At 37.5% G+C, this 27465-nt stretch overlaps 1 protein-coding gene across 1 annotated transcript in view; it reads right to left on the bottom strand.

Annotated features, from left to right (window-relative positions):
* The window catches only part of LOC131359248 (latent-transforming growth factor beta-binding protein 2-like), a 109555-nt gene that overhangs the window by 11134 nt on the left and 70956 nt on the right, over positions 1-27465 (bottom strand). Inside the window, exons 12-25 of the mRNA XM_058398951.1 lie at positions 25570-25863; positions 24986-25005; positions 24862-24889; positions 24267-24362; positions 21939-22064; positions 20227-20355; positions 19901-20020; positions 15446-15565; positions 10642-10764; positions 10436-10558; positions 10148-10273; positions 9054-9176; positions 5408-5530; positions 3913-4029 (exon numbers count right to left, since the gene is read on the bottom strand). Of these exons, the coding sequence (XP_058254934.1) occupies positions 3913-4029; positions 5408-5530; positions 9054-9176; positions 10148-10273; positions 10436-10558; positions 10642-10764; positions 15446-15565; positions 19901-20020; positions 20227-20355; positions 21939-22064; positions 24267-24362; positions 24862-24889; positions 24986-25005; positions 25570-25863 (1668 nt within the window). The remainder of the gene's footprint in view (positions 1-3912; positions 4030-5407; positions 5531-9053; positions 9177-10147; positions 10274-10435; positions 10559-10641; positions 10765-15445; positions 15566-19900; positions 20021-20226; positions 20356-21938; positions 22065-24266; positions 24363-24861; positions 24890-24985; positions 25006-25569; positions 25864-27465) is intronic.

Below are 27465 nucleotides of genomic sequence, written 5' to 3'. Positions count from 1 at the left end.
GATACACTGAGAGGGGGAATCAAACCCTTGAAGTCAAATCACATGGGGGAAAAAAGGCCAAGTTTTCAAAACACTGGAAAAATCTCATGTGCTTAGATTCAGGCATTCAGGCTCAACCTTACGAACACCAAAGGAAAATGTGGAGTGCACAGGCTAGATGCAGTGCAACGAAGCTTATAATTCTTTGAGTAACCTAAAATAAACACATAAAAATGTCATAATAGTAATATGTTATATGCCTTAATGCATACTGTATCAATACTGATATTTCAAATATTCCATAATCCATAAATCACACTGTCATATGACAAGAAAACATACATGTTCCAGAACAATTCTAGGTGCCACAATATTGATCCGCTAACCATGTAACCAGTGTAGTTGATGTGTAATGCTTTGAGGCTAGTGAATTTGGAGAGTCTACAGACCACATACACCACAGCCCTGACAGAAAGAACACAAGGTTCTGGCTAAAACCCATCTTCACAGAGAGGAGTACAGAACAAGTGGACTCATATTTCACTGTGTGTGTCTACCCCTACACTCAGTCCCAAGTGCACTATTGGACTTTCTGTGAGAGAAAGTTGAAAGAGTTGTTTCCAATGACAAAGAGCTGTCTATTCGCAAAGATATTCATCCAGCGAGATATTTTCTCCTTCTGTCTTTTTCTTTCGTGAGAGAAGCACATGTACTTGATGCCATTTGACACACTTGGGGTTTAGTGTGAGTGTCTGTGTCAGAGAAGTGTTATTCTCATCATGAGGACTGGTAGACAAGGTGCTGGTTGGAGAATAAAGGAAACAATAAAATGTGGGGGTTTTTTTTAAAAAGATGTGAACTGTGATATATCTATTGGCAAAACATCTCAATACCTCAGTAATGTTTTAGTATTAATCATGACAGGATGTCCTTGTGTGCAAAACTGTTTTATTACCGATTTTTGTCCTAAATTAAAACTTCTCTGTCACTTCACTTCACTTTCACCTCTAAATTTCTCATGACAGCACGATGGCTACAGCTGCTTCATCTTTGCAAACTGTTGCACTGTGGTAGGAAAATAAAACAATAATAAGAGGCAATAAAATATGATAATAAGAGATTCCTAACTGCCTTACTCTGTACATGCTTTAACTCTAGTGTCTGTCATTTTGACTGACAGGAAATACAATAATAGCCTCCCAGAAAGCTGAGCCAGTGATGTTCTTTGGAATGCTGGATATGGATAGTTGTGAGATGGTTGAGATTTAAATTCACAATCTCTTGGTGAAACCATTGACAGCCCAGAAACTCTGGAGCCAAAATTAAATAAATTAATAATAAATACCTTAAAGTTAAAAAAGAAAAACCTTTAAAAACATATTTACAGCTGTAATAACTCAACACAGTAACTCGGTACAACACGAATCAGACATTTACATAATTTAGACCACTTTTACAATCTCAGTGAATGAATTAGGTTTGAAATTATGTAGTAATGGATGGAAAATACAATAATAAAAAAAAAAAAGCATAGCCACATCTGCCAATAACGCCACTGAAACAATTGCCAGTTTACTGCACTCATGAAGTATTCAAGGGAAAAAATATCTTAAGCTGGGAAAATTCCTAAACTCAACTAGTATAAAATTAATAATGATGGCTACATGCATGATTAAACGAGGATTGAAGGATAATTGCTGCATTACTGCATAACTTAGAAGGGACTCAGGACACCAACTATGGAACATATTACATACCGAAGCTTTCTCCAAGAGTCAATAATGAGAACAAATAAGAACATTTTAATTACGGATTCTTTGTGTGCCACTTGTATAATTTATAGAGACCAAACTTTCAAAAATACCATACTAAAGACATACAGTATGCTTTAGCGTATTTATAGCATTTATTGTATCCTCAGAATGATCATGCATTTCGTATTTATTTTTCGTATTTAGTTCCAACATTATATTCTAGTAAAAAAGAAATACAGAGCTGTTGGGATACCCGATTTGGGATACTCAGATGCACATATGCACATGTACTGGCAGCCACAGATACGCTCATACATCACTCTATCCTTTAAATCCCATGCTGGTGACCTGGCGTCACTGCCTGCGTACAGACGGACACACACGCAGACTGAGGAAAAAGCGCTTAGCCTGATTTATAGCATAATTAGAGGCCAATATTTTCAGTGGCCACAGGCCAGAAGGGTGTGTATGCCTCTGTGTAGGTTAAATGGCACTGCACACGATTGAGAGTATTTGATGCAGCTTGCCATGCGTCAGAAATGGGTTGGGAGCACTTTGGCATGTATGAATAGAAGATTCTTTTATGTGGAAGCCATCATACTAAATTTAAAGGGTCGAACATTTCTGCTTTGTATATTACCATAAATATCGATATTAACATCATGGGTATTTGTCTAATGTGAAGGTCCAGGTCCATAAAATTTTTTTTGCTTACAAAGGTCCAGATAAGCAACAATGAGAAACATCAGTTTGAAGTTTTTTCCTTCATGCTGGAGCTTCAGGTTATGGCTTTTGACTAGTGCTATGAACTCTGAACAGATGATAGTCCTGTTTTTAACTTGAAACAGAGAATCTGTTAGAGAGAGAGAGAGAGAGAGAGAGAGAGAGAGCTGCTGATTTAACCAGTCCTGTGTTTTATATTAAAATATGATCATTATTCTTGCAGCATATTGGTTCTTCCACACATTTTACAGGAGCTTCTGTGATGTCTCTCATGTACAGCAGGTCTAAAGACATTTAGGGCACAATGAATGTTATATTCATACTGATGTTTCCAGTAGGGTTTCTGGGATTTTTTCACTGAGAAAGTGAGTTGAAATTATAAGTTTTATTTGTAGACAAAGTGCATGCAAGGTGAGGTAGTCTGTACAGACTTTCTTCAGGGTTTTGACATCTCGCTCTGGTCCATTATAAATAATAAGTGGGTTAGACTTTTGTTCTTTGATCAAAAAGCATTCTCTACTTTCTCATCCATCATCATCCTCTGGACAATTTCCTCCGCCTCACATTCTCACAGCTTGTCCTTCCCTCTCCTTTTCAATCCATGTCATTGCTTATCTTGATTATGCAGTGATTTCAGAAATGAAAAAGACTATTGTGAAGTTTGTTGGTCCACGTCAGCATCGTGCTTATACTTGGCGTGTCTCCACAGTACCGATGTTTCAGTAAGTAGGGTGCGGTCTGCATACAAACTCAGCAGCCTTCAGTGAGAGTTCTGGCCTTAAATTCACCCCAATCCCTCTGCATGCACTCAGTACGTTTGCTTGCACCATACAAGCTCAACTGGATTTGTTGTACTCAACACATTTTTGCATGAAATGGGATCAAGTGGAGCAGATGGCAATGTCTCTGCATACTTTTGAAGTGTGACAACTTCATCATAAATGCATTTAACATGCTTTGTGTCATGCCTTTACAATCCGCATTAAGCATGTCGTGACGTAACTGAACATTTAATCTGATACAGCTAAATGTCAAATGCACTTTACAGAAATAAAAAGAAAGGGAACAGAAAGTAACAAAGACATAGTCACTTGACAGTCACGTCAGCATAGTAAATTCATCCGTAAAGGTTATAATGAGCATGTGTGTATGTGTGACAGCTAACACCTTCCTAGTGACCTGATTTACAAATACTGTAGAAAGAAGCCTAAACATTCAGACCACTTCCCATTACGCAGATATCCACATGCAGACACTAATGCAGTTTGTTTAAAAAACACCAAACACTTTACCACTGTAACCAGCAGAAGAACCAAGGAATCATTCATGTCATGAATCAAATGTAAACTGATATGTGCAGGCATACTGTGAGACACTAAGACTGGTAAATACCCAGAGACACACCAATTCACATATTGTTTGAACTGAAATGTTGTATGTATTGTAGATAAAGCACCTTTGCACACAGAGTTTAGCAGCTCATAGCCTGGAGCGCAGTCACAGTGGTAGGAGCCAGGTGTGTTTGTACACTGTCCATTCAGACATGCCGCCTTGTCCTCACATTCATCGATATCTGCAAAATATCACATGACAAATTGAAAAGATTTCATTTATTAGAACTTGAGAATTCTTGACAACTTTCTGAAAAAGTTGTTTCTTTTAAATGACTAATTTTATGGGAAATTTATTTTTGCCTTTGACAATCTGTGTTACCCTTGGGAACAAATAAAAGGTAAAATAATTTTATCCAAAGTGACTATTTCTTTGTGCTTTCTTTCAGTTAAGGACACTTGCATAAACATAAGGAAGAAAGACATATATTTAATTGTTCAAAAATATTTGTGTCCTTTATTTGACCAAACTTTTAAAAACAGTGACCTTATATTTGAATAATTGGTCTCTCTCTCTTCTTTTCCCTCTGTCTCTCTCTCCCAGTCTCTCAAGCTAATCATGATGAAGTACACCAGAGCTAAGTTTCACAATAATCATTCATAAATTATCAACAGATACATGGTCATAGTTTTTACACAAACTGTGATCAAAATGTTTCATGTCATGTTTGCCCTGTAAGAAAAGCCACTTCCACTGTAATATAGTGGTCCAGGAAGTTATGAGTGTGAAGATTAAAGAGCTTCTCTTAATTCTGTCTTGTCCATAGGTGTTTTAACAAAATAATACACAAATGTATATCCAAATCAACACTAAAGATCCCTCTATAATGATCTTCTACCATGTAGAAAGAGGGCCAGGGGTTTTATTCTCTTCACATAAGCCTTAACAAAACATTAATTGTAACGGTGCTAATAATTTTGAGATTAGTGTTTTGAAGAAAACAAAAAAAGCACTATTTAAGAAATTTACTCCTGTTTTCAACAAAAATGTTGCTTGTTATAAGTAATATACATTTTGTATAATTATTTTTCCTACTTTTTATACATGATGCATATTTTCCATAAATTATGAAGCTGATTATCTCCTCATCATGGCACCTGTTAATGGGTGGGATATATTAGGCTTAGAAGCAGGAAAAATGGGCAAGCGTAAGAATTTGATAGAGTTTGACAAGGGCCAAATTGTGATGGTTAGATGACTGGATCAGAGCATCTCCCAAACTGCAGCTCTTGTGGGGTGTTCCTGGTCTGCAGTGGTCAGTATCTATTAAAAGTATCCTTTAAGTCCTGTAAGTTACAGGAGTTAAGGACAACTTATAGAACTTAAAGGATCTGCTGCAAACATGGTGATACTACAGCACACTTTAGGGATCTAGTGGATGTCTCAATGGGTCAGGGCTGTTTTGTCAGCAAAAGGGGTACCAACACAATATTAGGCAGGTGGTCATAATGTTATGGCTGATCAGTGTATTGTGGCTTATTATACATTTTGCTCTAAAAGAAATCAGCTGATTGCTTATGCAGTTCTTAATATGAACACATATAAAAACAGGTCGCTACCTTCACATGTGCGGTCAGAGGAGACCCTGTAGCCGGACTCACAGGCCATGCAGGAATACGAACCCTCAGAGTTTGCACAAGCAGCCAGTGGGCAAATGTCAGGAGACTTGCACTCATCAATATCTGAAACATAAAGCCAACAAAACTATTAGAGAGGAGGAAAAAAAAAATAGGTCTAAAACTGGCGATAAACTCAAAAATGAAACCTTGGTGGTCTTCATTCTCTGCTTTCTGCTGGATTCACTTCAAGGATTCAAGGATTTATTTAGATACCATCAATACCTCTTCACTTTCCAATCAAAACACAAGCTGTTTCCAAGCCATTCTCTTTCAGAGACGGGCAAAAAAAGGGCCGGCTGATGTGCCGATAACCCAACAAAACAGACTGCATACCACAGCGAATTAGCGCAAGTCCTTTAGTCTGCACATAGAGCTCCAGCATTATTAGACTGCACTGACAGAGCGGCTGATGAGGAGGAGGCGAGAGATAAGGTATGCAGGGTGGAGAGCTCAATCCAAAACGGCAAGCTATTACAGGCACTTCATAATGGCTCTATCAACAAACGCTTGGAGGACTGATGCTATATTCGAGCTGGAAATTCTTTTCCCTGGCACTGATCACTCGCCTTACTTTCTCACACACACACACACACACACACACACACTTATCTATTCTTTTGAGGGTCTTCCATAGATAATTATTGCTAAAGCAGATAATTAATGCTACACCTAAAACTAAATCTCTCTCTAACAATAACTTTAGTAATCAAAAGAAATCCTTTTCAAAATTCAGTATGAAGCAAACATCAAAAAATGGTTAGAACTTCATGAGGAAATTAAAACATGGCCCCAACACGCATATACATAAATCATATACCTAGGGATGATTTTGTCTAACATCTAGGACTTTTTACACTATGTTTTTTTTTATTATTCCTGTGTTCTGTAAAGCTGCTTTGAGACAAAGTTCATTGTTAAAATCCCTATACAAATAAAATCGAATTGAAATTAATATACAGCTGGAGCTGGTCCTTCTGTCTGTATATTTATCTGTCTATCTGTCTAGTATATTTATCTGTTTATTAATCTTCTTTCTCTACTTGCATTCCATCTCTACGCAATAGCAAAAAAAAAAAAAAAACTCCATTTACTGTAAGATAGATACACAAATCACACTAAAGACCAGAGCAAATCCAACAGGATGAGCCCATGCGAATGGAAAGATGAGCCAGATGTGTTAATCTAAAGATTTATTGAAACAAAAATGCAAGCTGCTCAATCATACTGAATACGATCTGTCAAATTATAATCAATATCTGCTGCTGATCTGCTTCAGTTTCTAATGGTTTATAGAAAGGAAACTGAGCATGCGGTATCTGGCCTGGAAAGTCAGTCAGCCCACGTGCATGGAGTTGCATAATGTAGCTAAATAATTATATTAGTAACATATCACACACAATTTATAATCATTATAAAATAACCATGAAATGCTGAAGATTATTCTTTGTTGTGCAACTGTGTAAACAGAGATTTAATGATTAAATTTAATGGAATGATGATTAAATTATGGAAAGAATATTATTCCTAAATGTTACAGCAAAAGGCAACATAAGACAAAGGCATTTATGGGAAACATTCAACTGAGAGCATTTCAGTACACATCTGAATAAATGCAATACAAATGCAGCCTAAGACAAATTCTAGAGAATTATTCAAATATGTCTGTATGGCATATGGCACAATAAATATATTACACTTTACCAAAAAGGTTACTAACCTGTACCATTCTTGTTGTACGCTTAAATGTACCTTTTATACATTTAGTGTGTATCATTTACCCAGGGAGATGTATGTTAGGTACTCTTAAAGTTTTTCCCCTAAACTGTACAGTATAGTTCATCTAATATCTGAAACTATTTATAATACTTCCAAGTGAAAGGTATATACCAAATGTACAAAAGAGGTACCATTAAGGGTACAACCCCAGCAGCATGGAAGAGTACAGTTTCAATCCTGTTTTTGTCTGAGACTGATTTTCAGGATCACGTTGTTTTTAGTTCAGTTGTAATCTCATTTGAGCTGGATATATGGTTTCACAGTCAGAGTTGGCCATAATTTTCAAGGTCAATTAAATTTTTCGCTACATAAATCCCCTGCACCGTGCCAAACAGAACAGTCTCCAAAAACTCAACAGTGATGTGATTCCTGAAAAGAGCACAACTCTGACAAATAATGCATTGTCCACACTTAGGTCCAGTGATAAATTAGGATACAAACAGCTAGAGTCCATGTGTTAAACTCACATTTAGCTGTCATAAATCTGCCTTTCGGTGCTTTGTTTGGGTGTCCACTTATTCCTAGTGGAGCACAGACTATCCATAGTTTTATTTGAAAGACAGTACAGTACTGTGTTGTCAAGAACATATTGATACCTATTGATGCTGCAGTTTTGGGTTTACTTCCTGGTTGGCTTCCCAGCAGCGGGAGTGTGTGTTATAGAGAAAGAGCAATTGTTCTTTGCTGGAGCAATCATCATAAATTAATAGCTTAGCTGAAATATACCTCACTGCCATGGTAGGATTTTGAGTGGACACTTGTCTCTTTAGAGACCACTGGGATTAAATCTCCTCCAAATGTACTTACTTATTTTGGGGAAAATGTTTAATTGTGAGTGTTACTCCAAATGCAGACTTTTCTCTCTCTTTCCTATTTCACATGTGTGGGTTCAATTCCCAGCCAGAACCGGCCTGATTCCAAGCATAGCCCAAACCCCAGCCACTGGATGCAGTGCCGGTCCCAATGGGAGGGTTGCATCAGGAAGGGCATCCAGTGTAAAACCTGTGCCAATTGTTGTGCAGACCAGTTGGTCCGTGTGGTGACCCCTCGCACACATAGGGAGCAGCCGAAAGATCAACAACACCAACCTTATTACTTATACTGTTGGATACTGCTGGAAGTTGTAAATTTCCCATTGGGATGAATAAAGTATCTATCTATCTATAATGCAGTTTTCAATATATTGAATATTATACTGTATACATCATGCATAGTGTACACCACCAGTCAAAAGTTTGGACACACCTTCTAATTCCATGGTCTTTCCTGATGTTTATTTCTTTCTACATTGTAAAACAATGCTGAAGGCGGCCGAAATACACAATAATGTCGTTTGAACAGTTGATATTGAGATATGTCTGCTACTGATGCTCTGTAAAGCCTTCATAACGGCTCTAATCTGAGGTGCTGTTAATTGGTGATTTCTGAGGCTGGTGACTCTAAATGAACTTCTCCTCTGCAGCAGAGGTAAGTTTTGGTCTTGCTTTACTGGGATGGTCTTCATGTGAGCCAGTTTCATCATGGTGCTTGATGGGTTTTGCAAACGCACTCGACAATACTGTTCTTGCAAGAACTATTCCAGAACACCTGACCTTCGTGTCTTAAAATAACACCTGACTGTTTTTTGTTGTCATTACATATGGATTACTTAAGTCCATGTGTGTTATTTCATAGTTTTGAAATCTCCAGTATTGTTCTAGAATGTAGAAAATAAATCCCTAAACAAAAAACATTCAATTAAAAGGTGTGTCCAAACTTTTGACTGGTAGTGTGTATATATAAACAACATAGCAAACAATATATCACACACCTTCACACAGCTCTCCATCTGCTGAAACAGTGAAACCCGTGGGGCAATTTATACACGAGTACGAGCCCTCTGAGTTCAGACAGATTCCATTCGGACACGTCAAGGAGAGACACTCATTTATATCTGTGAGAAATAAAAATAATAATAATAATAATATAGTTAATAATAATATTAACTATATAGTTAGTGCTACTTTTCAATACAACCAAAAAAAAGTAAAGCTGCTTAACATAGGGAAGGTTCCAACAACACACAACTAAAGTAAAGATATTATAGAGATATAAGACATAGATATATTATTTCTTGTCATCACATCAGAATATGGCCATGCAGAAATCCTTAAGCAAGTTGTCAAAGTAAAAAAGAGTCACATGAAACACAGTTTATAAACACCAACTACATCATAACCTGCTGAATGGTAGCAAAACAACATAACAAATCATGTCATAATATATGATCAGACTGCCAGGAGTTTGTTTTAGATACTTTTGGCCAAAAATGCTTTCTTTTACTGTAGGTTTTTTCCAAAATGTGTGATTCAACTTGCAGAGATTCTTGTGCTTTTTCCGGAAAGCCGCTTGAATTGGTGGAAATTGCAGGGAAAGGATTCTTGTTTAAAGCTCTTACCAGTGAAGAGACATATGTAATAACTTTTATATGACAGCTGTACATGCACATGAATTGAAGTGTACTTTGGCTAAATGTGTGTTGTGATGATGGTGGTCACGTGACACGTTTTGACCCAAATCTTCAGAAAATCTGTGATAATAAATTTACATCATTTTTGTAAACATTTCATCGCAAAGCTATCCTGGAGTAGTATATCAGATTATATAATAAACATTAAAATCTTGAATAATGAAAGACAATATATGTAACGACACATATTCAGTTTAAGCTTCAAAAGCCTTAAGACGACTAAGCTATTCTAGCTACATAACAATTCCACAATAACAACCATTCAAAAATCCAATAAGATTAGATTAGGCAGCTGCTCTACTGTCTGTGAAGTAAAGTGTAACACTATAAATTCAGTGGGATAACATACAATGCAAATGTAGGTTTAAGTGTTAAGTGACTGGAGCGTGACTCACCTTCACACCTCTGTCTGTCCTCGGAGAGAGCGTATCCAACCTCACACTGGGTACAGGTGAAGGAGCCAGCAGTGTTAACACACATACCTCGCATACACAGGCTGGGCTCTGAGCATTCATCAACATCTGTAAAGCAGACATTGCATTTCATTCATCTTACAAGTAGTATGATTTAAAGCCAAAGGTCACTAAGTCAGATCTCTGTAATAAACCTGATACCTGGAGCAATCAATATCTCTTGGTTTAGTCAGAGTAAAAAGCAGACTATTTCCAGTGTAAGGTACCTACCCACACAAGCTTTTCCATCAGGGCTGCTTTGGTAACCTGTGTTACAGCTGCACCTGTGTGAACCCGGAACATTAAAGCATGTGCCGTGAGCGCAGACGTCTGGGAGCAGACACTCGTCCACATCTGGAACGGAGACAGCATGGTTGACGACCCTGAACGCTAACTGTGTGTTAGTGTACACACCAGTGTGTGTTTGATATATGTACCTTGGCAGCTTTTATTGTCAGGAGTTGTTTGGTATCCATGGTTGCATGTACAAGTGAAGGAGCCCTCTGTGTTCACACACTGACCGTTAGTACACACAGCTGCCATCTGACACTCATTAATATCTGAAAAAATAACACAAAAATTAATTGGTATGAAACAAAATATACACAGAAAGCAAATGGAAAATGGTGGAAAGGTGTAAAAACCTATAATAAAAAGATAAAAAAAAAATCATTATAATAAACAATTTGATCACTTATGGCACAGAAAGAAATGATTTCTTTAAAACTGGACAGGTCATAACCTCCCCCCCCCCGCCCCAAATTATACCACAGTGCTGCTGAATTTCTGAATCTGATTGGTCAGAACGTTTCGATTCATTTTCTGTAACAGCAGCTTTGAAAATAGTGGTGGCTAATTCACATCATTTTTATAATCATTTTTGCAATTATAATAATTAATTATAATTGTAATTATGATAATTACATTATTGCTTCAATAGAACATCTTACAGAGAGTCTGCATGGTGGACAGTCAACATAAACAGATATTCAAAAAGCGTAACTGTTGATATAGTGACGTTTTCTTTATTTAACATTTTGGAAGGAGTCTCCAATTAAGTGTAACTAAGTTTTCAGACACAGGAAAGCCTTCATGCCAAATTACTCTTCAGGATTTCTTGACAAGCTGCCTTTTAGAGTGTTAGTAACAACGAGAAAAAGAAAAAAGAAAAAACAGGCTTGTGAGGTAATATGAGGTCATTTTAGCTGTTGAAATAAAAATGCTAACAGGGGCTAAGAATTACCGTAAAATATATTAGTGAAAAATTTAATCATTGGCAAATTACTGCATTATAAAATGTATAAAACACTTCTGGATTGGAAAATAATCAGCTTTGCAAAGGTAACACATCCTACAGCTGATGGTTTCAAGGAGAATGGGACAGAGAGTAGGCACAGAGGACCTCTGAGGTGAAAAGACACAAGCAGAGCTTTGTGTTCACTGCTACAATATCTGCCAGATTTCTGTCAGCATCCCCTGCAGCTTTGTTTCTGCAATCTCCAGGTATTTCTCAGAGTCTTCCCTGATAAGGGTTTAAAAGAAAGCTGTGCTGTTTTCTCTATCACACCAGCAAATAGTATTATCCACCAGCCCGCCAACTGGCCACTAACTTCTGCGCTACAGGCAATTGACTGAGGAAATGGTTGGAGAACGGGACCTTATTTACATACCCTCTGTAGTGAGTAGAAAAAAAGCTAGCCTTGTTTTGGTACCATGGAGGGCCAAACAGGCCTAGAAGCTGAGGTGAACCCTGTACAACCTGCTTCTAACTCAACCCTGAATTATACCTCAAATAAGCCATTTGCCAAATACACCAGTGACTGTTTGAACCCACATACTTCATCCTTCAAGAAAGGCACTGATTGCAATTGCTGGAACTACAAGCTTTCGCAAAAAGCACTGCTGGATTTCATTTTTCTTACACTTATATATTTATTATTCGGTTTACTTATACTTATATGAAATATATATATATATAAAGGAAGAACTCTGTGTTACAGTCCATGCTTATATGTGATGTCAGGCTGTGTAAGGAATTAATTTGGTAAAAGTGCTAAGGGAATAAAGGCTCTCTTTGTAGCACAAGACCACAGTAATCAGATTTAATGAAGTAGCACATCCTGTGAGATTTCTGCTGCTGAATGCTTACTGAATGGCTGATGAATGTTCAATGATTGATTTAAGTATTTATTTTAGTAAAGCACTGAGTCTTTTCCTGAAGTGCAGGACATCACCTCTCTTCACATTACATCTAATATCGTATAGTTCAGTGTGTGTGTGTGTGTGTGTGTGTGTGTGTGTGTGTGTGTGTGTGTGTGTGTGTGAAAGAGAGTGAAAAGATTTGCTACAGTTATCAGTAAGCATCAATTTTAGAGCCTTTACTCTTAAGCAACCTTGCAATATATAGACTGTAGCAACAATGAGATCTCTCAGATGTGTCCTGTTTACTTAGAACCCAATGAATCACATATGGTCAGTAACAGTGCTCCATCTCTCTTTTTTTAAATAGTGGAACTGATTATATTTCATACATTTTAAAAACCTGCTTACAAAATCCTGTAGCTTTTGGCTCCCACCGTATGCTCGCTGTTTTAGTTTAGTGATTTGAAAATAAATAAATAAATAAATAAATAAATAAACCCTCACTGTTAATCCTATAAGCATTTTTAAGACATATTAACATATGCATACTGCAATATTTTTGCTCTCATTAGCTGTCGGCAAGACTCACATTCCCCCTTCTCAGAACTATACATTACTATAGTTCTATACTAAAGTGATATAGTAATATTCTTTACATCACAGTTGAGGTCTTGATTCTGACTGGTCAGAAAGGTTGATTTTCTACTGACAGTAATGCATTTGTTCTAATATGACAAGCTTCCTACAGTAGCAAGAACTTCTTTTATGATAGATAGTTCACATAAACTGATTAGAAATATGCACATCGACATAGTGAAAGTCAGCACCATCAATTTTTAACAGTAAGATGGCTTTGTAATATTTTAGTAATAATAAAAGCTGTATTTTTGTTTTAGCTTCAACACAGAAAAATGAGACCGGTAGAGAAATTATTGTTTTTAACTTACTGAATAACTTTCTCTAATATTAAATGTAACTATAGATGAACAAAATGTAACATGTCATTCCTAATAAATACTAATTAGATGGTATTCAATGAAATAACCCACTGTGAGATGTGCACTTATAGGAAAATACAACTCTAAGGTGGTAGTACATTGCCACACCATCTCACTATCCACTGATTGTAATAGAACACTCGGTTGCATTTTAATCCTCCTTGACATGAATAACTGTTTCATAAGCTGGGACTTCAAGCATCAAACACCAATATGGATATGAACATGCTTTACATGTATGCATGCAAAAATATGGTGTTAGATTGTGTGTGTCACGTCTCCAGCGGTCACAAACTCCAACTCCCAACAGACACTGTGGCCCTGTATCTCACACACACACACACACACACACACACCACACACACACACACACACTTCCAGTCACATGCTCACAGTCGCCCAGCTACTGATTAAACCCACATGTATTCAATCAGCCCTACAATCACACACAGTTTAAAAGGACTCTTATTCTTTGTACATGTCGCAAAGTATTTGCTCGGTTTACTGTTGTATCTGACATTACCAAGCCTTTTGGTCAACTTGCACTTTCTGTTTTCTCATGTATCTGGATTACTTGTGTTTTTGCCTCTGCCTCTGATTATCTCTGCCATATCTGCCTGGTTTTTATCAATTAACTGTTTACCTGCAGTTGCATCTGTTTTCTGATGACTGTGTGAAATAAAGGCAATGATGAAAAAACAGAATTTTTAATGTTGGTTGTGAAGGCGAATTCAAATCTGGTTCATTCTCAGAAAAAAAAAAACCTCAGGTAAATTGATTAAACCCAGACACTGCATGTCACTGGAGTGAAGTCTTCTGAACCTTTAATATGTATATTTTCCTGGAGAAATGACTGTAGTAAACCCTTACAACTCATTTAGGGTTGATAACTAAAACCTTAAGCCCAGTGATTACACTTCAAAAGGAACACTGTAGTCACTTTCCTGAGTAAAAGTAAAAGTTGTACTCCAAACTGCTCCATGTTATACAACGATGTGTTTAGTACCTTGTTTCTGACAGTATAACCACACATACCTTTTCCTGCCTCAACCACTAGAATAAAAATCTTCGTTATTTCCTCATAATTTTATTATTACTAACATTCTCTCCAGTATCCAATCTTCCACTGAAATACCCTTAAAAATACTGTCTTTTTTTTTTACGCTACATCATGTACTACGCCAAACAGAGACAGAGCTCAGGGAGTAATATGCAGTCTGATGACCTCTTTCCCCAGTGGTCTATCTCTATCCTCCTATCCTTAAATTTCGGAAAACGAGCCTTTCCACACTGGGATTTGCTGCAGCGCCCAAAGCTGTCCAAAAATAATATTCTGTTTGTTTAAGGCTGTGGCCAAGGCAGAAATATTTTGACTCTCCCAAACTGAAGTATTGCAAACAATCTTTTACAGCAGCAACAAATCCATAATAATAAGACACAAGTGTTTAAAGAGTGTGGGTGGAACTCATTGGGTTGAACTTGGTGGCAAGAGAAGGGATGGATATTAGATAAAAATATGTGAGGCACTGGGAAAAAAACAGAGGGATGAAAGCTGAGCAAAGGAGCTAGAAGTGCATCTGTGAGGAGACGCCCAACATTCAAAAGCAATAAAAACGCCCACATAATAAGGTTTAAGCTGCCACAAGTTGCTATATGCTTACTCTAATTTAACATTCATTATATCTAACAAGTTGCTATAAGGTCATGCCTAGAAATGGCAAAGATTTCAAAAGGTTACTTAAGTTTAATTAAGTTTAATTAAGTTGTCAATGCTAATTTCCTCAACGAGCTAAAATAATATTTACAATTAAAGGCACATGAAATCACCAGTTTTGAGATAAAATAATATTTAGCATTTAAGGCACATAAAAGGTAGATGACATCAGGCATATGAAATCAATCACCTCATGGCAATTCTGAAAAAAAAATACACTGTCAACACTTTAAAAAAGGGGCACACACTGCCGCCTTGCCTCCTTTAGTCATGTGGAACATTTCCAAAGCCAAGTCTATGCTTCCAGGCCATGCCAGACTGAGGGAATAATATTATTATTACACAATCATAAAATGAAATACGGAAAACCCAGATGGAGCCTCTTACCCAGACATCTCCCAGCGTCAGGCCTGAATCCAGGGCCACATGCTTGGCACTTGAATGAGCCGTGTGTGTTCACACATTTACCACTGGGGCAGACACCGGGGCTCCTGCACTCATCCACATCTGTAATACAGAGGGAGAAGGGGGGGGATTTCGTATCAACAAACGCATTCACACACCTCGATTAGATTAGGTGAGCTAACCATCTGTGCATGGGTTATGCTTAGCTGTTACAGAGAATGAGTTAACAAAGAAATAAATAGAAACCATAAAGCATAAATATGCAATATGGAGACACACATGCACTGCAAAAAATAAAAATAAAAATCAACCACAAGCATCACTTACTCACAAACATATTACAATACAAACACACCAAAAATGTAAACGACTTATAATCCACCAAATACCTTATTTTTCCTTTGGCTTAAGGCTGAGGGAAAATACAATCATTGTTTTGTTGTTAGATTACTGGGGCATCCCAGGCAGCTAATACAATTCAGACTTGTATCATATTGCTCAATTTAAAAGTCTGGCAATACAAACTCTGTTCGTTTAAACAGTAGATCAGAATTTATATTCAAATATCCTCTTATCTTTGAAGAATCCCATATTTTCAACTAGGGCTGTCACGATCACCCAGTTTAATGAAATAATTCAAAAGCTGAATGGATTTAAAGAGACGAAACCATGAACAGGGAAAAAAAAAAACCCCGGAAAATGTCAGCTATTTTGGAGAATGTCACTTTAAAACTGAAGGATGTGTATGAGGTGTTTAACAATAGATAGTGTCATAAAACAGCTTCACAGAGCTCCAGACATAGACTGAGATCCCTAATGAGCAAGCCAGAGGCCACAGTGGCAAGAAAAACCTCCCTGTGACCACATGAGGGAAAAAAGATCCTTGAGAGAAACCAGACTGGAAAAGAATTCTTCCTGTCATGAGTGACACTGGATAGTGGGATTATAAATCATAACAGTGTACATGTGTAGCAAAGTAAAAGAACACAGTACTGGGTGTGTTTAGAATGAATATTTTTGTAAGTCCTTGGATGACCACAGCACAGTGTTTGTGATCACAGCAGCAATTCTTAAATCTGTAATATATAGGTATAATATATAGGTAAGATTTGTCACTAATGCAAAGGTGAGTCTATAGAATATTTTTGGAAAGTGTACATCTTTATTCTATCTCCAAAAATGTTGGTTGGGGGATTGCCAACCACTGGTGTGAATGTGTGTGATTTGGCATCCCATCCAGACTATATTCCCACCTGACTCCAAGAATCCACTGCGATCCGGACCAGGATAAAGAGTTTACTGAAATTGATTGAATACATTTTTTGCTTGGAATGCTTAAGATAAGCAATCATCTGTATAAATGCACTAACAGACTAACAAAACCCCTTTGAATGGAATCATTTAGCTTTTAGGTATTGTCTATGGATCCTTAGACTTGGCTGTATATTTTCCACATGCAGACTGCACTCAACTTTTGAATAATGATGATAATGGAAACAATTATAATGAAAAGAAAAAAACCATAATGAACCAGTAAACACATTTCAGTCAAGTGTGACCACAGGATAAAACTTGAAGCCACTGCAGACAGAATTAGACCACTGGCATACAGTGCCATCATTTGTTCTGTAGTGAATGTACTTCTGCAAAAAGTCAACATAGTTAATAATCTTGTGGTTTCTCGTTCAAGAACTGATACCAAACCATAACTCTCTCATACAGAGATGATGTGGTGACATGGTGGTTAAGGCGTGGCCGCGAATTAATATATTGAGGCCATGAGATAATATTTCTGAAGCCAAAAACAAAGTATCTTGTGGCCACAAATGATTAAGTTGTGTCCATGAGATACCAAAGGCATGGCCACAAATTGTGTAACTTGAGTATGCAGTTTAATATGTTATGGAATGTCATTCTTAATACATAGCCTCAAGTTAATCATTTTTAGGGGGGGAATTTTAATCATTCTGAGAATTCGCGTACGTTGACGCAGGCTAATGGTATCCAGAATGTTGGTATGTATCACTCCAAGACTAAAGCAAAGTTTAATATGATCTTCTTCATGCTTAGGATCCTGTGGCCATTGTGATTTAATTGAACTGATTTCTCTGCGGCTGAGTCATTTTTAACATGCAATAGTTGCCATGGGTTAAGTACTCTGTGGCCTCTATATACTAAATCGAGGCCAAGCCTTATTAAAAAATAACCATTATGTCACCTCAGTGGCTCTGAAACTATATGAGTGCCAGAGAAATGCTTGAATCAAGTACAGCAATGTGCCTTCCCTGCACTTCATCTGTTTGTAAGAAGAGTAAAAATTGTTGAAAAACTTTCATTTCAGTCATTCCAAGCCAGTGATGCTTGAGGTCAAAATCCTAGATTTAGAAAAAATTAAATAAATCCTTATCTTCAGAGCAAATATGTAAGATCCAGAGCATACAAACGGTGCCGAGCAAAGAAAAAGATCATTTTTGAGCAGTGATTTTACTACAGCACTAACCCCCCCAGCACAGAGAGCTTCACTCCATCATTTCATTTTACTTAGGTCACATTGTAACTCAGCTCCAGCACAAGCATCAGAATCAATAGGACAAACAAATTACGAAAAAAAATACCCTTGCCATGAAAGTGTGGTAGAAATCCAAAGCATTATGGTTAACAACATTGGCCAATGCCACATCTTGCCTTTGCATCATTCCTACCCCAACTCCCAAAGAATTTCTGTGATGGAGAACATTCACATTTCTGGCATTGGGCAGACACTCATATCCAGAGCAACTTACAATTTAACTCTTTTTTATATATACAACTAAGCAACTGAGGGTTAAGGGCCTTGCTCAGGGGCCCAGCAGTGGTAGCTTGGTGGATGTGGGATTTGAACTGACAACCTTCTAATGAGTAGACCAACACCGTAAACACTAAGCTAAGTGGTGAAGTTCATGTCCCTTCTTAGGAACCATGAACTGCTCTGAACTTTACAAATCTTTTTCTTATCTTTATTAAATTATAGTTCACTGTGTTCTAGTTAATAGTTTTACACCTCTTAACTACTTTTGAATGGTTTGCAATGCTAGTAGCTAATAAGCTACAATGCCCTATGTTTTTCAATAAATCTTGTATAAATATTGTATATTGTAAACTCTGGTGCATCCCCAATCACACATTTTGGCACTATTCTATGTCATTTTAAGAAGAAGTGCTTCAAGTACATGGATGATGCAATTATTTAACTGGAAAAACTGTATGTGAAATGTTGGACACTATATGCACTCAATGCTTTCAGCTCTGCTTACATAGCGGAAGAGGGGCGGGGCTACCAGGTGCTGAAGCTAGATGAGAAAAAAGATGGCCAATGACATTCTTTTGGATGATATTTCTTACAAATGTCTTTTAAATTAGCCCACAGTCAGTGTGTGATTTATTTTTCAACATTTTGCAAAAGCCACTGTATTCTGCTAAAGCTAGCGGTGTCGCATTACATACACTGGTGTCATTTGCCATTAACTGGGAAATGGCTTATTCTTCTCATTAGTCAAAAACTTTCAGTGTTCAATTTAAGACGATACTACCCTTCTAAAATTCATACACTAGGTAGTATAGTAAAGTGCGTAGTGCATAGTGTATAGTATGTCATTTGGGACACAGCTCATGTCTGAAGTTTTCTCATTCAATTCAGTGTTTGGGTCTGTGTGAAAGTTTTACATCTTCTCCCCAAGGTTCTCCAGTTTCCTCTTACCTCCCAAAAGCATGCTGGTAGGTGGATTGCTGACTCCAAAAACACAAGTACCGTACATTTCACTTTTACCACACAGGGATTGTTCACTTACTCAGTTGCGTATCTTATATACATCCGGAGAATTAAAAGTGACATCCACTAGATGGCACGTCAGAGCCAGAACTTCTCTGTCCAACCGTTTTTTTCATGCACAGCAACATTAAACAAACTGATAAGCTCTGTTTCTATTTAAAACTTTTCTACAGTTGTCGTGATTGTTGTTATTCAATTGTCACCGAGATACATCGCAAATCAAAAATCCAAAAAGAGATCTTTAAGAGGTTTTTAAAATTGAAACACAACTAGCAGGTTAGTATTGTATTGGAGACACAGCTTTAGTGTGTTTATTGAGTTGCAGATGCAGTGTCACATGATGGTATATACTGCCTATGCTGTTTACATTGGTTGTGCACTTCTTGCCCCTATGTGTAAAGGGATCTTTAGTTCAGAGTGAAGGTTGGTGTGAATTTTGTAAGTGCTTAAAAGAGTACCATTTACAATCTGAAATAAATATACTGTAGATTCTGCCTGTATACAGTTTTCATTTTCCAGCAAAGTATTTGGAAATATTTTAAAGTATGTGATGTTTTTTCTTGATGATTAATGACAGCCCAAGTTTCAACAGGATATTAGTAACACAAATTTGAGTCTGATCATCGTACCTTCACACTCTCCTCTCTGGTTCTTGGTGAAGCCACTTCTGCATTCACATACAAAGGATCCCTCAGTGTTGATACAGTGACCATTGGGACATTTGTTAGGCATGTTACACTCATTGATGTCTAAGTGATGAGGAACACAGAGGAACAGAGAAACAATTTAAGCCCTTAATCTCCCAACACCCAGTGATTCCTTCATTCCATTAGTTTCACTGAATAATTTTTATACCAGTTATCTGCTTTAAAATGAATAACCAAATCATAAACGGAAAAGCTTTTGCAAATATCCCAAAGAGCTTCATCATCACCCAGAAGCACAGCTTGCTTACCTTGACACAACTTTCTGTTTTGTGTCATGAGCAGGCTGAAGCCCGGGAAGCACTGGCAGGTGTAGGAGCCAAAAGTGTTCACACAGTGGCCCTTTCCTCTGCACGGGTCATTCTCACATTCATTTACATCTGAAGAAGACATTAGTTACAAGATTAAATCACATCATATATATCATTATATCATTACCGTTATGTCTTATATCAAAATCACATCATCATACAGTAGACTGTATACACTCATTCTGAGATGGGTATTGATAGTTTTTCCATAGTAGCACTATTTATCCACTATTCCACCAGTCTGAGCTGCATATGTATGATACAGCTTGAGTAAACATGAAAGTTAAGCCTGGGGATGATCCAGGAAGATCATCCAAATTGCAGCTTAACTTGGACACTAAGATGAGTATGAAGTTACATTTGACAGCAGTCTGGCACTGATCTGGTTGTCTCCTACTCCACTGCTAGACATCATGCGACACCTCAACAAAAATCATTTATTTCCTTTTGCTCTGTAGTTTTGAGAAACTTGTGAGAGGTGCAGTATGGCATGGAAATTCTGCTAATAGACGAAAGGCTACATCTGGAAAATACTCTTAACGGCCACTTAAAAAGCTGCTTTCATATTACGAGGCAACAAATTGCTGTTTTTGCACCAAGTTTTTCTCTTGTGGCCATGCAGCAGCTGTGGGAATTCTGGTTACAGGTCTATGAAGTCCAGCTTTTTGACTTCCATAAGAAGTGGAAGCAGCTAAAATGTGCATGCCCACTCTTACACAACTGAGGGTTACAGGTCTTGCTTAAGGGCCCAGCAGTAGCAGCTTGGTGGCTGGGAACTTTCTGATCAGTGGTCCAACACCATGACCACTGAGTTTAAGCTACTATGTAATTTATACTAAATACCCAGTTGTTGTTCTTGTTTTTTTTTAATCAATACATTATAACCATCCAATTTACTGCCCAACAATTGTCCAAATGACTAAATCACCATATAAACACAAGATCTTTTTATTTTTTTGGTCTTTTATAGATTAATGCTGTAGGACTAATCCACTAGGCCCCCAGGCAGAACAAACCTATCAGCTTCAAACTCCTTTCTATATTATTTTGATTGTTAAATATTACTTGCAATGAAGCTAATGAAATACAGTGTTTACAGTATACAGTGTATATATGTTTTAATTCCATGCCAAGCTCTGTTGGAAATAAGCTTTTTGCTAGATTTGCAAGACCAAAACATTAGCATAGTTTCCAGAAGGTGTCACAGCTAATACAGTTTCTCACACAGACAACTACCGAAGGCAAATATGTCAAATACAGCTTGTCTATAATGTCATAGACACTGCAGACGACTAATCATTATTTTTATGTTATTACCTAACTGCTTCCATCCATCTCTTTAGTAACTTTTAAAAATGGGATTTTGTGAACTATTTTCTGTCTGGTCACGATGCCTTTTTCCAAAGAACAGCATAAAAAAGAGAGACAATCAGATTATAAATGTGAAGTGTGTGGCCAGAAAGGTAATCACTTGCCACCTCTTTGTATTCTATTGGTGAAGCATCTGAGGTTCTGAGGCTGAGTATATCTAATATACAAATACACTTGCCATAAAACTGAGAAAATCTCTAAGTTACAGATTCATATGAAATGAATGGCCATCTAATAGGAACGGAGTCTCTCACTCATCTGGTTGTCATTAACAGTCTTACCAATGCAGGTGGTCTGCAGAGCATTGAGGGTGTAGCCTGGGTCACAGTAGCAGGTGTAACCCGTCTGCACTGACACACACTGGCCTGCACCACAGATTGTCGGGGTCAACGAACACTTGTCGATGTCTACAAGAAGAGATTGAACAGGATAATGAGTAACTGCTTCGGCAACACGTTCGAATACAAGAGAGGAAATATCTGTAAATTGTCAAATGCAAATGCTTCACTGGATATCACGTGCAACACCCTGAAAGCAGATTGCTCACAGAATTCCACGTCACATAACATTTTTTATGTCAAGTTAATGAATGCACAGTAAAATCTCAGATCTCAGTAAAACAGGGCATGAATAATGACATTTGTAGAGCCCAAAATTAATGAATATATATAATGTAATTCTGTCTCCAACTCAGCAGACGCATACATAGCTCTGGAAAATGTTGCTCAGTACACAGGACATTGGAGCAGGTTTTACAGTGCAGGCTTAGGTATGGGATCACATTTTACAGTGGTGTAGAACTCTAAATGGTGGCCATCTGCTTCTATAAAAGTGAAGGCTGTTCCTTTACTCATTCAGCATTTAATTCATGCCAGGCCAGAGGGCTTGTTGGAGTGGTCTGACGGACCCATCTGCAGTGATGAGGCTTTGACTCAAGACTTTTGACATTTGACTTCCCTCTTTTTTCTCTCCTCCGCTCTTTTTCTAAACACAGTCTTGGAAGAGCATTTTCTCAGCAATTCTGCATCCAATCTGATATTGATTGTCCAACCTGGAGTTTATTCTTTACTCTAATTGTGTTATACTGGTTCCAAACAGCACATTTGCTTTGACTGTTTGCCTCATCACCCACTGAGTAGGGTTCAATAGATGGATCCTGGCTAGCTTAAATGGGGGAAAACAACCTACACAAAGCTTACTTTGTTCTTTGGAAACTGGACCTGTGGAACAAACTCAAACCAAGCCACAAACTACCACGAGAAGACCTACTGAGGTGATGAGTTGGCTGCAGATTATTTATGTCTACATTAATTTCTTGAAAGTCAAGAATTGCCTTTTAATTTTAACAACATTTAAAGTAGAGTGAAAACCTGAAGTCATTTTTTGCCTTCTGAAAAAGATCAAGCTCTTTTAAGAGTCTGATTACTTGCTAACAAAATGTAATGAGAGAATGATGAAAAAAATCACCAACCTTTACACCAGAACAGAAGAAAAACAGATAATTTACCCCTAGGTCCTGGACTATAAAAGCAAAATCTGCTAAACATACAGACATTTTCATCATTTGAATGTCCTTACGCAGCTCAATAAAACTCCATTAACACCCACACAAAAACTGCTGACACACTGAACTGTTTAGTCTGTGTGAAGCATTATCAGTAATTCTACACATACGAAATTTGTACATCTAGACATGACACAATGTTTACAACTCTGTTTTGTCTGTTTGTGCTGCTGATCTGTATATAATGCATCTTGTATATACTACAATTTGTATATACTCTAGTATTTACACATCTTTATTTATATTCACATACTTGTCTTTATATGTCCATCTAATTTAGCTTTTTGTCCTCTCACTTGTTTAATAAACTGCATATTTTTGGCTTCAGATTAAGCTGTAATCATGGAGCAGTGAGATCTTTCTTGAACAATAAAATTCTTTTTGCTTAAAAGGGATCTAATACAATGTTAGTGTTTGTATCTGTATCACTTTATTGCCCCAAACATATCCATGTATTTGGATTTAAAACTGAAGCAAGCATGCCCTAAGCCTGAATTATCCATCCATCAATCCATCCATCCATCCATCCATCCATCCATCCTTCAATCCATCCATCCATCCATCCATCCATCTATTCATTCATTCACTCAAATTTTGGCTCTGAAAGTTCCTGAACCTCAGCTACCACACTCAAGTTCACAATTGGTCTCAACTGGAGAAACTGGTAGCCTAACTGAAATACATTATACAGCACATCATTCTTTGTCCTGCATGCTACATAACTGACCGCTTTTACGCACATGAACATAATAACCGTTTGTTGCAACCTGTAGGATCCAAGTCCAAAAAGATTTCTGGCAAGAATTCAAAATAAATCAATAAAAAGAAAAGTCTCAATTTTCTCTTTGTGTCTATTTAAAAATCCTATTCTAGTCATTCTGAAGGGTGTATTCATATTCAGTTAAAAGCATACTGCTTCATATTGTGTAGATCCAAAGCGTCCACTGCTCCACAGGAATAGACGGAATTGATAAATGCAAGTGAGCATTATTTGTGATGGTTTGATAGGATGAAGGAATTCTACTGTGTGTCTGTAACCACTGACCTGTGACCTGAGTAGCAACGTTAATCGGCGCTGTGTCACGATTCTCCAAATCTGGCATCACATAGGTAGGAGAGTTAGAGGTGACCTCCACTACACCTACAGCAAGAGCCAGCCAAAACCAACACACAAACAATTATGGAAATCAATTATACAGTACATTACACATGATTTACAATGCACGGGCCATCAGTCCATTAATCTCAAGTGGACGCTCATGTAATTCATCTACGGAAGCAATTCTGACATAAAAACAAAATGTCTTTCCACCAACTAAAACCAACAGAAAAACATTCATAAATCTTGGAAAGGTCCAAAAAGCTTTGCATGATGCACGTTAGATTTGTTCGTATTTACACTGGCAGTAGGATCCAATTATTGGTTGTCTTGGGTTTATAAGAACAATTTATAGAAAAATAAAGTCCGACTCCAGCTCCCCAAGAGCTCACTAATCTCTGTTTTACATGGCTCCAAGACTGCTGAGTTATACAGAAAAAAAGTGTGGACATTAGGTTAAAGCAATGTTTCCTGTTCATTTGTAGTTAAATTATCCAGAATCATTTCCACAATGAAGTAAGTGTAAGAAAGAAAATAATACCTGGGTACGAAGGAGGTGTATTAATTGGCTGTTGGGATAAAATAGAGTAATTCCGTTAACAATAATAAGACAATAATAAGGGTTTTTATATATTGTACAGTTATTTCTTTAAATATGCACTTACCTCATTCGCAGTTTTGCCATCTAGAAGAGGAGAGAGAGGATGAAGATTAATCAACGGCAGTGTTTTGGTTTTTTTTTTTACTATTCCCACAGAAAGCTCAGCTGGTATATTTCTTCCATCAGGAACACATTTTACAATATTTATTTCTAATAAAATACAGCTTATCTAGCTTTTAGATTGCATCAATCCATTTGGCTTTCCATAGAAGGGAGGAGCTAAAAACATGCAAATACAGAAGTGGACAGAGAAAATGACTTCACTAATAACGACTCAATTTGTAAATGTTTATAGTGGCCTGAGTAATGCCAGTGAATTATCTCATTAACTGTAAATGAGAAGGAGGTTTCGGAGAAATCCCACAGATGTTTAACTTCCCTGGAGTAAGACTATTCCCAAAAGCCAAGGGAAATGATGATGGACACATGAGTCATATTCAGTCTCAGATTTATGTTCACTTCTGATATGGTGAAATTGAACAGCAAATTCTGAAAGCAGGATTTACGCCAACATCTAGAATGTGTATAAATGTGTACATCACATAGAAATGTAATACTCTGCACTGTACATATATTCTTTATACTCACCCTCAGGTAAGGAGACTGGAGGAGGCTGAATAGGCATGTGTCCAGTCCTGGGCGGCTGAGGCCTAGCGGGTGTCTGAGGGTAAGATGGCACTGAGGGCTCGTGATACGGGCTCTCGGGGTAAACGGGTTGAAGTGGTTGGTACGTCTCTGGTAGGGTCAAAGGAGGCTCGGGGTATGTGGGGTATGAGTCGACTTCTGTGAGCTCGTCTTCCTCCAGCTCACGGAGTGTGATCTGGACGTCTGAGCGAGAATAGGTGTAGCCATGGCCTGCTGGACAGATCTCCTTAAAGTGATCTGTGAATATAAATTAGACGTGTAAGATATATGTTTGAATTGTCACACTATTACACAATTTTCTAATATACACAAACACAACGGCCTAACTAATAACCATCAAACAAATACGGTTGATGGATTTTTATCCATCCATCCATCCATTTTCTGTACTGTTTATCCTACACAGGATTGGGGGAAAACCTATACCAGAGGACTCTGGGCCCAAGGCAAGGTGCCACCAGAGTAACCAGAGTACCCTGGGGAAGCCCACAAAGAACAGGAAAAACATGCAAACTCCACACATAACAGGCAAACATGCTAACAACTATCCGCTGTACTATTAATGTGTATCATTAATATTCCTCTAAAATGTGTCATCTATTTGACTACACAAAATTATTTGCTAACAATGTTTATACAAAACAACAAACATGACTGGATTAAGTTCCCTTCAGTGGTTATACTTTACTGATTAGTTTCTAGCTAATAATGAGACCATTTAAATTATCATTTGCTCATTGCTTGTGCTTTATATTAAAACTTTCATCTATCACCATGGACACTGAACAGATCAGAGCTGTTCTGAGCAGAGAAACAAAGCACACTTCTAACTTCTAATTCTAATCATCTGTGAATATTCCATTTCTTGCTGCACTAATCTGACCAGAGAGAGTAAATGAAATTAAAAAATCCATGAAAGACTGTTATTTCACGAGAGGAAAGTTTGCATAAATGCATAAGATTGGAGGATCTGCTACAGAAGCCAACACGGTTCATGTTCAGTAAAATAGAGTCACTGAACTATACCTATACTGTACCTTATAGTTTTTTTTTTTTTATACATTGATTGATTCTGCCACAGTATTTTTCATGTAGTTGGATCTCCTGACATACATTACTGGGCACCTGGACTACGGTCTGCAAGTTGGCGACCCCTGCACCAGACTAACAGTGATGTGACCTTAATGTAACTTGATGCTGGTTAGACTTCGAACACTCCGTCCATCTGAACAACAAGCATTAATTATATTAAAGGGCAAAAAATATTTGCGTGACTGCAGCCTAAGCCGGATACATCATGCATTACACTCAGCCACGTCGTATATGTTATATGAACTGTGAAAGGAAATTTTAGAATCTCATTTGGCTCATGAAGGTCAGACACAGGCACACACAGCATAAATTAGGAGAATCTGATTTCAGATAAAAGACAGCAGCTGGTACCAGAAACACAGTGGTACACTGTAGATTTCATGCAGGTTTTATACTTTCATCAAGTCCAAATTCCAAATTCAAGTCCCTCCCCTCTTCCAGTAGTGGTTTTAAAACAGAGAAACTAACTAAAAGTATCCCAGATCTTCATTCCTATGTGTTATTTTGATTCCCACTGCCTCTATGGAACAGATGGAATGTGAAGAAGGGAGGTCTAACATAATGGACTGAGTGTAAATCTATGTGATATGACAGACTTTCCTTTATATTTATACTGCCCATAGTTCATTCTCCTGTACTCCCATGGTAACAGATCTGTGATGCAGTCCATAAATCACATCATTAGCACACACACGACGCACATAGTTCTTACTTTCACTTTGAAGATAAAATCAGGAGCAGGAAAAG

This window comes from Hemibagrus wyckioides, linkage group LG09, assembly GCF_019097595.1.
Source record: "Hemibagrus wyckioides isolate EC202008001 linkage group LG09, SWU_Hwy_1.0, whole genome shotgun sequence".
NCBI classification, from domain to species: Eukaryota; Metazoa; Chordata; class Actinopteri; order Siluriformes; family Bagridae; genus Hemibagrus; species Hemibagrus wyckioides.
The sequence above is the reverse complement of the archived record's forward strand: the minus strand, read 5'-3'. Positions and strand labels throughout refer to the sequence as shown.